The 14,204-nt window shown below is 41.1% G+C and overlaps 1 protein-coding gene and 1 non-coding gene across 2 annotated transcripts; both read right to left on the reverse strand.

Moving 5' to 3' along the window:
• Positions 1 to 5,861: 5,861 nt before the first annotated feature.
• LOC148074901 (small nucleolar RNA U3) lies at positions 5,862 to 6,074 on the reverse strand. The gene has a single exon (XR_015711907.1). It is a non-coding gene; the product is annotated as a small nucleolar RNA U3 (small nucleolar RNA).
• A 1,709-nt stretch (positions 6,075 to 7,783) lies between these two features.
• LOC148074902 (major histocompatibility complex class I-related protein 1-like) lies at positions 7,784 to 13,135 on the reverse strand. Its single transcript, XM_087795088.1, has 7 exons — positions 12,875 to 13,135; positions 9,350 to 9,628; positions 8,863 to 9,153; positions 8,603 to 8,704; positions 8,432 to 8,449; positions 8,243 to 8,299; positions 7,784 to 8,153 (listed from the first exon to the last, which is right to left on the reverse strand). The coding sequence occupies exons 1-6, from the start codon at positions 13,128 to 13,130 to the stop codon at positions 8,244 to 8,246; spliced, it is 1,002 nt and encodes a 333-aa protein (XP_087651214.1). The 5' UTR covers positions 13,131 to 13,135; the 3' UTR covers positions 7,784 to 8,153; position 8,243.
• Between the last annotated feature and the right edge of the window lie 1,069 nt (positions 13,136 to 14,204).

Here is a 14,204-nt window from a genome sequence, read left to right on the forward strand (position 1 = left end):
GAGTTTCGACGACACATTTCAGCCAGAGACCCACGCAGTCGAGCTGGCAGATGGGAGCGAGTGCAACGGAATCGCCCAACGCAGAGGGACCGCTGTGATTCATCTCCTGGACAGCACCGGACGACAACACAGAGCACAGCTTCGGCAAGCACTCTACATGCCAACGTACCCCCAAGACATCTTCTCAGTGGCGAGAGCAGCGAATGGAGGAGCAACAGTCAGGTTCAAGAAAAAGAACAGTCACATGATCACAAAAGATGGCAGCAGGTTTGACATTCATGAAAGTGGCAATTTGTATTATTTATCAACTGTTGAACAGAGTGTTGATAAATGTAAAGTGTCCCACGACATACAAACCTGGCATGAGATTATGGGTCATTGCAATTATGAAGATGTACAAAAATTACAAGGTGTTGTAAAAGGCATGGTGATAAATGGGAGTGTGGTCAGACCAACACAGATATGTGAAGTGTGTACGAAAGGAAAATTCACACAGAGTAGAAATAGGGAGCCAGACATAAAAGCTACAAAACTAGTCCACACTGATCTAGCAGGTCCAATGCGAACCCCGAGCATAGAGGGACACAGATACGCTCAATCTTTTACAGATGACTACTCAGGTACAATGTTTGTGTACTTCCTTAAAGCTAAAAGTGATGCAGTTCATGCCACAGAAAGATTCTTGGCAGACATAGCACCTTATGGTGAAGTCAAGTGCGTCCGTTCAGACAACGGCACTGAGTTTACAACTCAAGTTTTCCAAGAACTGTTGACCAAGAATAGGATAAGGCATGAAAAGTCAGCGCCCTATTCGCCACACCAAAATGGCACAGCAGAGAGAGGTTGGCGAACTCTCTATGACATGGGCAGGTGTTTACTGTTAGAGAGTAACTTACCAGATAAACTATGGAACTATGCTGTACAGACAGCTGCTTACGTTAGAAACAGATGCTACAGCAGACGCACAAGAAAAACTCCATATGAGATGTTTACAGGCGTGAAACCGGATGCTTCCAAACTGCAGAAGTTCGGGTCCATCTGTTTTGCTTACAAACAAGAGAAAGGGAAGTTGGATTCCAGGTGCCAGCAAGGTGTTTTTATAGGATATGATAAAAACAGCCCAGCTTATCTGGTGTACTATCCAGACACAGAAAAAGTCCAAAAGCACAGGTTAGTGAAATTCACAACCAAAACAGCAAATGAAAAAGAGACATGTAAGGAAATGACAACTTTACTGTAATCAATCATCTAGATTTAACACACATTTCAAATAGTCACTTGATTAACTGATAATCTTACATATTTAATTCATATTAAATAATCCTATTCTTGCATTGCATTCACTTAAACTAAACTCAGGTTCACAACTCAAAGGCCGAGGTCACAAAGCCTTGCACACACAGAAAGATTAAACAATCCCAGATTCCAGGACGTCTGGACACCTGTCTGAGAATTCACTCTGAAGGACACAAGTCGCTGGGAACAGATTCTTGAAAACAACAACTTTTGGTAAATTTCCACTACGATCACGTGCGACCGGCCATCTTAGAATCAAATGTTTACACTTACTGACCAATCCTACATTCACATTTGACTAGAGGCGTTAACCTGAATATTCTACTATAAAGATCCACCATTTTGTCTGATCTTTGCGTTCTGGCATTCGAAGACGTCTGCGATAGATCTCTCTGCTTGCTAGCGCCCGTGTTCACGTTAGTTTGTCTCTGACTTTTGCATAATTCACTAAACGAGCATTTTTCTTAAACTCATCCATGTGTCTGTCCTTCATTCCATCACCACGTACGAGGCTGGGGAGGGGTCGCTTCATGGAAACACAAAAACCCCTAACAGACACAAACATCTGAAGCACACATTGAGTATTGTGATAGAGATGTACAGCCAAAAAGTCATGACAATGGAGAAATGGTTGATGAAAACAAAGAAAATGCATCAAGTCATGATAAGGAAAGTGATGTTTCGGAGACTGCTCCAAAACAGACTGAAGTGTCTCAGCAAGAAGACGATGCTGAGAGAACAAGGCGGAACCCAAAGAGGGAAAGAAAGAAACCAACTTACCTACAGGACTTTGAAACGGAAGAAAAGGTAGACAAACTACAAACATGTATTGACTTCTGTTACAGAGCAGTGTGTGACATTCCTCAGACTTACAAGGATGCCATTGCTTCAACCAACTCAAGGCAGTGGATCAATGCTATGAAGGAGGAGATGCAGTCACTGGAGGAAAATGAAACATTCAGCCTCACCCATCTTCCACCAGGCAAACGAGCAGTGGGGGGCAGATGGGTGTACGCACTCAAGAGTAACACTGATGGAACAGAAAAGTACAAAGCAAGATACGTAGCAAAAGGCTACAGTCAAAAACAAGGAACTGATTACGAAGAGACATTCTCACCTACTGCTGATATGACCAGTGTGAGGGTGATCATGCAGAAGGCAGCGCAGGAGAATCTGCTGCTGCATCAGATGGACGTTAAGACAGCATATTTACATGCACCTATTGATTTTGAACTTTACATTGAGCAACCAGATGGTTACGAGACATGGTCAGACACAGGTGAGAAACTGGTGTGTAAACTGCATAAGTCTCTCTATGGTCTCAAGCAGTCCGGAAGAAACTGGAATGCTATGTTACATGCATGTTTGATCAGAAATGATTTCACACAGAACCCTGCTGATCATTGTGTGTATACAAAAGAAAAACATGATGAAAAGGTAATCCTCATTATATGGGTTGATGATTTGATAATAGCAGCCAGCAATGAAAGTGTATTAACAAATGTGAAAACAATGCTAACTGAAAAGTTCAAAATGAAAGATCTGGGAAGACTCAGACATTTTCTGGGAATAGACTTTGAGCAAACAGAAGGCCAAGTTGTTATGTCACAGAAAAGATATGTGAACACAATACTGAAAAGATTTGAAATGGAAGACTGTAGGGCAAGAGAGACCCCATGTGAACCAAAACTTGACTATTCAGAAATTGCAGAAAAAATGACAAATTCAAGAAAGTACAGAGAGGCAGTGGGAAGTTTAATATATTTGTCCACATGCACTAGACCAGACATACGTTTTGTGGTCAGTAAACTCTCACAGCATTTTGATGATCCAACTGAAGAACACTGGAGCACTGTAAAACATGTCTTTAGGTACCTTAAAGGTACAGCAGAACAAGGTTTATGCTTCAAAAGAAATGACACAAGTAAACTAGTGTACAGTGATGCAGACTGGGCATCAGAGAGAGCAGACAGGCGCAGTATCTCAGGTTATTGTGTCAGTTTATGTGAAGGAAGCTCTCTAATTTCATGGAAATCAAGAAAACAACCAACGGTTGCACTTTCTACATGTGAAGCAGAATACATTGCCTTAGCATCAGCTATACAGGAATGTATATATTTGAAACAGCTACTTAAAGGAATGGACAAGTACCAGTATGCACAAACAAAAGTGTACGAAGACAACCAAGGTACTATTGCACTTGCCAAGAACCCTGTAAACAGGCAAAGATGTAAGCACATAGACATCAAGTATCATTTCATCAGGGAGATTGTAAACAACATAAAAGTAAGTACAATTTTGTGTTCTCGGGAAACCCATTAAGTGTATACATACATGTGTACCAATTGTTATTATAGTTACATATTTAACCAAGTAGCTGAGTGTGTAGAAGCTGTTGGATGAATCATTTTATCATATTTCGTTGTTCAAGCAAAGCGAACTACACAAAATTAAATGTATATGGTATTGTCTTTTTCAACATTCCATTTATATTCATATTCATTATTGGGTCTCACACACACACACACACACACACACACACACACAAAAGACTAAGAGCACGCAGACGCGGAATGGTTGGAAAGAAAGCCACAGGATGTTTGGGAAATGTTGCGTGTTGATCTTTATAATAATAATCTCTATTTATATAGCGCCTTTATAGACCAGGGTAACAAAGCGCTTTGACAGCCATTCACACATACTGATGGGAGTAGGCTGCACCACATGGCGCCGAATCTGCCATCAAAAGACACAATGACACAAGCTTGTCTGGAGCTGGGATTGAACCTGCAACCTTTTGGACTGCAGGCAACCACTCTACCATCTGAGCTATGACGCCCCTTATGACCTTCCTCCGACCTCGGTAAGCAGTGATCACGAATCAGATCCTGTAAAGAATCAACATTTGTGTTACTATTATTATAGATAAATAGTTTAAGGAAAGAATATACAACGTCGGATGAAATCATTTGAACATTCATCCATTTTTTTCAGATGCAGGCAGAACCTCTGACTACTTGGTTTCACATTCTTACATCAAAAATCAAGTCATTTATATCAACAACTGTTGCATCTCACATCAATGTTGACAGGCTCGATGGTGTTGATATGGACGTTGGGTGCGGACGACGAGCGGTCCCGCTGCCCAAACTGGTTACGGTGGTCTTCCTCATTGGGCCGGAAACTAGGTGGGATGGGTATGGACTTGGACGGGGACACAGTGGCGTGGCATATGGATCTGGAAAGGTTTGAAGCCATCAATAAGAGAGAGCACAGAGACGAACACGCAGAAAGGGAGAGAGCGGGGATTACCCTGTGGAGTCTGATGGGGGGAGTGAAGGACAGACTTCGGACACGGGGGTCGTCCCTTCTGAAGAAACTTCCTCCTGAGTGAAGGGGTGGTGCTCGAAGAACTTGGAAACTAGCAATAAGCTTGAACCACAAAAGAAAATGTTATTAAAATCAAGTTTAAATGAAGGTTATTTACTGAATGTTATCCTGCTTATATATTAATCTATAACTGCACACATGTTTATAGATGCATCAGGTTAAAAACAATACTTTCTTTATATTAAATTGTTAATTATTTAGACGCGCTTAAACTGACCATGACCTCAGTGAAGAGTCAACACTTTAAATCACAGCTTAATTTAAGATTTTGTACAACTTCTCAAGTGACACAACTTACTGTAACTGGTCGTAGTTGACACACATAAGAGGAACCTCGGTGCTGCAGCGCTGGTGGAACTTGTACCCCCATGTCTGGCAGCGGAACCCCTGGAAAAGCAGCTTCCTGCAGAAGTCGCAGAAGGCCAGAGTGAAGAAAGTCTTCCTCACCTAAAACTGATCAACTTTAATGCCTAAACAATTTACAGTCATGAAGATGGAGGAGAACTTAGGTCTGTATCTGATGTGCTGATAAAGTACAATTTATAGTAATAATACCTTTCATTATTAGTCATTATTATTAATGATTTGAACTGATAAACATGTACAGACTCCAGTCAAGCTGCTTTTTTACCAACTAACTTGATTTATATCATATTAAATATAAGAAATAAGTTACTAAGACTCATTGGACAGCAGGTGGCAGTGTCACTTCAGAGATTGCTTGCACGACATTATAGTGTTTAGGTTTTATATGATACAACTTTTAAAATACATAATGGAATATAAAAAAAAAGAAGTGTACCTTGCTACAGACTTTTGTGTTTTTAGTATTAATATGGAACCTTGCAAACATAAGTGAAGTCAATCGCTCACACACGACTGACCACAATGCATCTGATTACAATAATTCAATAATGCTGTTTCACTTTCAAGGGCCATAAACATGTTTTCAATACAAAAATAAACCTTTACTTTGGGATACTTTTGTGTTTTTATGTGTGTAATTCATTGCTTCTTGGACAGATCCGTTTAGTCTGTCAATTTCAACAAAGACAAAGACATATGAGCTTCAGTCTTTACATTAAAATGAAAATACTTTTGTTTCTTTTAGTTAACATTTAAAAGGAAATTACATTAAAAATGTCACTTAATAGTTTATTGTCTTGAACACAACAACCACTCTGATCATATTCCTCTCAATACTGCACAAGGAAGTAAAGAAGGATCATCAATGACAGAGAACATATGAAGTGAATCATTATTCTCTGTCTGCTTCACACTCAGGAAGGAATATCACAACTCTTCATCATGGTTAGTGACACCAAACACTTTACAAACACATTTCTTAAGTTAAGAACTATAGAAATGATCCCTGAAAGTATAGTCTTAACTTAACTCTGCACCAACATCACACTCCATCCTCACACCAAACCATTACAGTGACGGATGCATAGTTTTTGAATTTTAAAATGTTACTGTCATTCATTTGATTGCAAAGAGATGAGACTAGAAAACATAATTGTAGTTTCATAGTTTATACACAACATGTATTCAAAATCACTACGTTCAATTCCATAATTCATCTAAACTGTGATTATTGATCACCATGACATTAAAACAACTATATCAGGTTATTTTATTATGCATTACAAACAATTGTAAACATTAAACAATATAGTTTAATACAAGGGAAAATACATTTGAACAAGAGTTGTGTTTGATGTTAAAATGAAAACGTTTTTTCAATTATTAACATTCTGACTTAGGTGAGCGACTCACAGCTAGGGGGCGATCTAGGTGGATTGTTGTGGTGTCCTCTTCCACGCTGCAAACAGAAAGCAGTTGAGTGCAGTGAGGGCGTGACACACAAGTCTCATAGAGGCACACCTGACTGGTGCAGGTGCTCGGGGGGCGGAGTCAAACATCCACACTGGGCGTCTCACCACACCTGTCCAAATGTGTCGTCAGTGTTGCACATTTGAGCTCTGGCGGGATCTAAGATGGCGGCACAGGTGTGGCGTGAGATCGGCGTCTCATGGTTGTGTAACCTGATGAAGTTTGACTTGAGAGAAGCAGGTCAGAGAGCAAACCTCCACAAACACATTCAGCCGACTCAGCAGGAAACTTTGAATCAAGTTTCTACATGTGAATTGTCGGCACAAGCTCTTCTGGATTTTTCTTCTACACAAAAGTGGACACAACTTATGTGCACCTGTTCAGCACAAGACGAGTTGATCAAAGCAATACAGTCATATTTAGGACATGAGTTGATCAGGAAACAGAAGGAGAGGTCAGAGATGTTGACCTTTCATAACAGCTGCACAAATGGATTCTTTCTGAGCCTCCACTGACCCTCAATGACAAGTGACTTTACTGAACATTTGGAGTCCAAACACATGTGGACGTTTTCTGTCCATTTATTTGAAGATCAAAACACACAAGAAATGAAGCAGCAGTTCAACTATGTTTGACAAGATTCTTCACCTCTGACATCACAACTGACGCTTCATTAACTAGTGTCTACACACCAGGAAGAAAACACACAAACTATAACATGAACACAAAACTGTCTGTGCGTGTACTTGCGTGTGTGTGTGTGTGTGTGTGTGTGTGTGTCTACACATTCATAAATTTGTCACTGTGTGTCTGATTTTTTTTCCATTTTGGTTTTTGCATGTTTGTACTTCTGTTTGTTATTTGATGTGTAAATACATGTGTTTGTTATCTTTTTATTTGTGTGTGCGCCTATTTTCAGGTTTGTTCAACTGTTTCCGTGAGTGTGTTTGGGCATGTGTGCCTGATTTTGTGTGTCAGTACCTGTTTTTAGACTCTGTTTGTCTGTATATATTTTCCGTGTGTGTATCATTTTGTCTACAGAGACATCTGTGTGTGTGCGTTAGTTATTGTGTGTTAGTGCTTTTGTTGCGCCAGAGAAGCATGTGTTTAAGTATTTATGTGTGTGCATTTCTGTATAGTAGTAAAACACATGTGTGTGTGTTTGTCATTGTGTGTGATTGCTTTTTTGTGTGTGTGCGTGTTTGTGCATTTTTTGCTTTGGTAAAGCATGCGTGTGTGTTATTGCAGTTGTTTGTGAGTGCATTTTTGTGTGTCAGAGATGCATGTGTGTGCATCCTTGTGTGATGGTGAAGCATGTGTGTGTTTGTGTGTGATTGTGAGTGAGTGCATTATTGTGTTTTAGAGAAGCATGTTTGTGAGTGTTTGTGTGTGTGCATTTATTTGTGTTAAAGTGAAGCATGTGTGTGAGTGTTTGTGTGTGTGAGTGTATTTGTGTGGTACAGAATCGTGTGTGTGCATTTATCTGTGTGTGTGTGTAGTTTTCATAACGGCTCAGATCACATGACATCCTGATGTGAGTTTCAAACACATTTCCAGTGAAGGAACAAAGATCAGCAGCTCTGACGTCTGCAGAGTCTCAGAAGAAAAAGACGTTTCTTGGTCGATTCCTCCTGAAACACGGAGACAGAAAAATGTATCAACTTGTAAAATCATGCGTGAAGTGAGTCTTGAAGAAAAGTGACAATTATCATCCACTGACTTTAGTCTCTGTCCACGGGCGGATCCTTCAGATGGTCCAGCTCCGAGCTGGGGGCCGCTGTAAGATCACAAACCCTGTTAGCTTGTGTGCTTCTCACCAGCAGATGAAACTAGTGTCAACACTGATGCTAGCATGCTAGCACTCTGTCACATGGTCAACATCTGAGCTGAGACAAGATCATGTACTTACAAGACGAGTCAGAGTCGCCTGAAATGGAAAGAAAGAGGACAAATTACACCTGAAGAAGATGAACATAGAAGAGTTCCTCTGACCTCTTCTCATCTCTGCTGACCTTCTTTGACCTTCTATTCTTTCTCTCCAGTATCTGGAGATGATCTGGATCAAATCACAAACTCTCACCTTTCTTCTTCTTCTTGTAGATGAAGTATCCAACCACTGTGAGCACCAGAGCGGAGGCAGCGACGGCGGCCATGATGATGTACAAGGTCAGGAAAGTCCTGGCTGTGGATGGAGAGCAAAGTAAGTGGAGACATGATCAGGTGACCAGTGTTAGAGACGTGGTGGGGCCTCATTCAGCAGATCCATGCTGACCACACCTGGACTCTCATCTGGATGAAAGAAACCTCTGGAGACACCAAGAAGGTTCTGAAGACTCTTACCGTTGGTCAGGATGTTTGACGGATCCAGTTTGGTGACCACGTCTTCCGGAATGCCGTCCAGTTGAAACACACACTCGTACCTGGACCAGTCGTCAGACGGGAGTTTCAGGTCCACCATGTTCTGGAAGGTTCCGTCAGGGTTGGGGAGGATCTCTCCGTGTTCCACGTCCTCGTGCAGCTCCTCTCCGTCTTTGGTCCAGAACAACATGGCTCTGTCGGGGTAGAAGCCTGTAGCGTGGCAGGTGACCGGAGAGCTGGCTGTCTTCTGGAGGAGAGACACTCGTGGACGCTCTGAAGGGAGAGACACCACACTTCAGAGAGAAAGTCAAAGGATGGACAGAGAATGAAGGAGAGGAGGAGGAGGGAGGACAGGGGTGGAGGTGAGGAAAAGAAGATAAGAGGAGAGAGAGAACGAGAGGACATGAGGAGAGAGAGGAGGGAGAGAAGGAGGAAGGAGAGCAGAAGGAGAAGAAGGTCATGGAACTACCTGTTCTCATCAAGGTTTTGCTCCCAAACTTCACAAACTTCTTCAGATCATTTGGACATTCCTGGGTGTAAAAGAACTGTATATATTTATTCCAGCCTTCATTCTGGTCCCACTTGTGTTTGCTGATGACGGCCTGAGGACTCGGAGCGACCCAGGTCAGAGTCTGAAGGTCAAACACGATGAAGTCTTCTCCATCATAGCCGTACTGTTGGTGACCGTTGACCTCTCCAGTCTCATCGTCCCACTCACAACCGCTCATCATCTGAAAGATGTGAACACCTGAGAGAGAAACCAGAGTGAGACCTGATCTACTCCACTGTTTAATACTCCACTGTGATCTACTCCACTGTTTAATACTCCACTGTTGTCTACTCCACTGTGATCTACTCCACTGTTTAATACTCCCCTGTGATCTACTCCACTGTTTAATACTCCACTGTGGTCTACTCCTCTGTTTAATACTCCACTGTGATCTACTCCACTGTTTAATACTCCACTGTGGTCTACTCCTCTGTTTAATACTCCACTGTGATCTACTCCACTGTTTAATACTCCACTGTGATCTACTCCACTGTTTAATACTCCACTGTGATCTACTCCACTGTTTAATACTCCACTGTGATCTACTCCTCTGTTTAATACTCCACTGTGGTCTACTCCACTGTTTCATACTCCACTGTGGTCTACTCCTCTGTTTAATACTCCACTGTGATCTACTCCTCTGTTTAATACTCCACTGTGGTCTACTCCACTGTTTCATACTCCACTGTGGTCTACTCCACTGTTTAATACGCCACTGTGGTCTACTCCTCTGTTTAATACTCCACTGTGGTCTACTCCACTGTTTAATACTCCACTGTGGTCTACTCCACTGTTTAATACTCCACTGTGGTCTACTCCACTGTTTAATACTCCACTGTGATCTACTCCACTGTTTAATACTCCACTGTGATCTACTCCTCTGTTTAATACTCCACTGTGGTCTACTCCTCTGTTTCATACTCCACTATGGTCTACTCCTCTGTTTAATACTCCACTGTGATCTACTCCACTGTTTAATACTCCACTGTGATCTACTCCTCTGTTTAATACTCCACTGTGATCTACTCCACTGTTTAATACTCCACTGTGATCTACTCCACTGTTTAATACTCCACTGTGATCTACTCCACTGTTTAATACTCCACTGTGATCTACTCCTCTGTTTAATACTCCACTGTGGTCTACTCCACTGTGATCTACTTCACTGTTTAATACTCCACTGTTTCATACTCCACTGTGATCTACTCCACTGTTTCATACTCCACTGTGGTCTACTCCTCTGTTAAATACTCCACTGTGGTCTACACCACTGTGATCTACTTCACTGTTTAATACTCCACTGTGATCTACTCCACTGTGATCTACTTCACTGTTTAATACTCCACTGTGATCTACTCCACTGTTTAATACTCCACTGTGATCTACTCCACTGTTTCATACTCTACTGTGATCTACTCCACTGTTTAATACTCCACTGTGGTCTACTCCACTGTATAATACTCCACTGTGGTCTACTCCACTGTTTAATACTCAACTGTGGTCTACTCCACTGTTTAATACGCCACTGTGGTCTACTCCACTGTTTAATACTCCACTGTGATCTACTCCACTGTTTCATACTCCACTGTGATCTACTCCACTGTTTCATACTCCACTGTGATCTACTCCACTGTTTCATACTCCACTGTGGTCTACTCCACTGTTTAAAACTCCACTGTGGTCTACTCCACTGTTTAATACTCCACTGTGATCTACTCCACTGTTTAATACTCCACTGTGATCTACTCCACTATTTAATACTCCACTGTGATCTACTCCACTGTGATCTACTCCACTGTTTAATACCCCACTGTGATCTACTCCACTGTGATCTACTCCACTGTTTAATACTCCACTGTGGTCTACTCCACTGTGATCTACTCCACTGTGATCTACTCCACTGTTTGATACTCCACTGTGGTCTACTCCACTGTGATCTACTCCACTGTGGTCTACTCCACTGTTTAATACTCCACTGTGATCTACCTCACTGTTTAATACTCCACTGTGATCTACCTCACTGTTTAATACTCCACTGTGATCTACTCCACTGTGATCTACTCCACTGTTTAATACTCCACTGTGGTCTACTCCACTGTGATCTACTCCACTGTGATCTACTCCACTGTGATCTACTCCACTGTTTAATACTCCACTGTGGTCTACTCCACTGTGATCTACTCCACTGTTTAATACTCCACTGTGGTCTACTCCACTGTTTAATACTCCACTGTGATCTACTCCACTGTTTAATACTCCACTGTGATCTACTCCACTGTTTAATACTCCACTGTGATCTACTCCACTGTTTAATACTCCACTGTGGTCTACTCCACTGTTTAATACTCCACTGTGGTCTACTCCACTGTTTAATACTCCACTGTGATCTACTCCACTGTGGTCTACTCCACTGTTTAATACTCCATTGCGATCTACTCCACTGTTTAATACTCCACTGTGATCTACTCCACTGTTTAATACTCCACTGTGGTCTACTCCACTGTTTAATACTCCACTGTGATCTACTTCACTGTTTAATACTCCACTGTGATCTACTCCACTGTTTAATACTCCACTGTGGTCTACTCCAATGTTTAATACTCCACTGTGGTCTACTCCACTGTTTAATACTCCATTGCGATCAACTCCACTGTTTAATACTCCACTGTGATCTACTCCACTGTTTAATACTCCACTGTGGTCTACTCCACTGTTTAATACTCCATTGTGATCTACTCCACTGTTTAATACTCCACTGTGATCTACTCCACTGTTTAATACTCCACTGTGATCTACTCCACTGTTTAATACTCCACTGTGGTCTACTCCACTGTTTAATACTCCACTGTGATCTACTCCACTGTTTAATACTCCACTGTGGTCTACTCCACTGTTTAATACTCCACTGTGGTCTACTCCACTGTTTAATACTCCACTGTGGTCTACTCCACTGTTTAATACTCCACTGTGATCTACTCCACTGTTTAATACTCCACTGTGATCTACTCCACTGTGGTCTACTCCACTGTTTAATACTCCACTGTGATCTACTCCACTGTTTAATACTCCACTGTGATCTACTCCACTGTTTAATACTCCACTGTGATCTACTCCACTGTTTAATACTCCACTGTGATCTACTCCACTGTGATCTACTTCACTGTTTATTACTCCACTGTGGTCTACTCCACTGTTTAATACTCCACTGTGATCTACTCCACTGTTTCATACTCCACTGTGATCTACTCCACTGTTTAATACTCCACTGTGATCTACTCCACTGTTTAATACTCCACTGTGATCTTCTCTTCTTCTCTGAACTTGTATGATCTACTCCAGTTTCCTCCTCTGATCTACTCTGTATACAAGATTGATGGTTCAGGATGTAAAAAGGTTGAACATGATTCAGTTTAAGGTCAAACATTGATTTTAAAGACAACAAACCTCCAGTTTGGTTGAATCTCTGTTTTGCTATTTCAATGTTGTTCTTGTGGACCTGCTGTGCATTATTTAAGATATTTGTCTCTCTCTCCCAGTACTGAGGATCATCTGCTGTGACCTGGATCATCCAGTCTTGTTTGGGTACTTTTCTCCTGGTGTTGCTGTCGTAGTGTTCCACTTCAACTCCGTCCACATAAGTGACAGAAACCAACTCTGGGAAGTTTTTAACTCCAGCAGACGCAGTGTAGAAAAACTGCATTGTGTGAATCACTGTGAGACACAAAAACAAAGTTTAGATCTTCTCTGGTTCTGATGACACAACGTTGTGATGCAGCAGAACAATCACATCTTCTACAAAGACAAAGAGGTGAAGAACAGAGGGACAGTCAGCAGTGACACAAAGTTCACGTCCACACACGGACACCAGCAGAACATCCTTCACACTTCACTCTCCAAGAACCCTGGCTAACTGGGACACAACTATAGAAGAAGAAGAAGAAGAAAGAAGAAAAAACGATTAATATTAATAACAATCTGAAATGTAATAAATATTTATAATAAAACAAATAAGGAATAAAGAGAATTAAAAGAATAAATGGATGAATTAAGAAGAAACAGGAGCAACAATGTTGAAAAAGATCAAACAACTAAATTGAAATTGTTTTTAAAAAACGCATAGATAATAAAATATTAAAACCAAGTTCATGGAACAAATCGAAGAATGATTGATAGAATAAAGATCATTGAAGGACATTAAGGTTAATGATGAAGTTAAATAACATGAGTTTATATCAGTTTATAAATAACATGTTTCTGAAGATTACTGTTCAACATGATTGTAAATGTTTCATTTAGATATTTTAAGTCCAAACACAAGTTCAGAGCAGCTGCTTCACTGAGTTGCTCCAATAAACTGTGAGATGTGATAATATGTTGAAGTGAGCTGAGCTACAAGGTTGTCTGAACATGCGCACTTAAGAAATGCGACACTTTCTTTGTTTTTATTTCCTCATTTTAGTTCATGATAGACTTGTTTACTAAAGTCAAATCAATGAAAATTGTAAAAGCTCTTCTTGTGAGTCAATGAATCTCCTGATGGCAGCATCGTTTAAAAACAAGTGATCAGCTCATGAAGCAAAACTCTGGAGTCACTTTCTGTTCAGCGTCAAACAAGTTCCTCCGTCAATCAACAGAAGTGACTCAACAGCGCCACCAGGTGAGCACCTGACATTGAGCTCGGATCTACTTTTCTGTGTACGACTTCTTCACGGTTCTGAGATGAAAAGTGAATCAGTGAAACACTTTGACTCCTCTGAGAGTGAAAAGGTCATGA

The sequence above is a fragment of the Callionymus lyra genome, chromosome 7, assembly GCF_982586985.1.
Source record: "Callionymus lyra chromosome 7, fCalLyr1.hap1.1, whole genome shotgun sequence".
In the NCBI taxonomy this organism is placed as follows: Eukaryota; Metazoa; Chordata; class Actinopteri; order Syngnathiformes; family Callionymidae; genus Callionymus; species Callionymus lyra.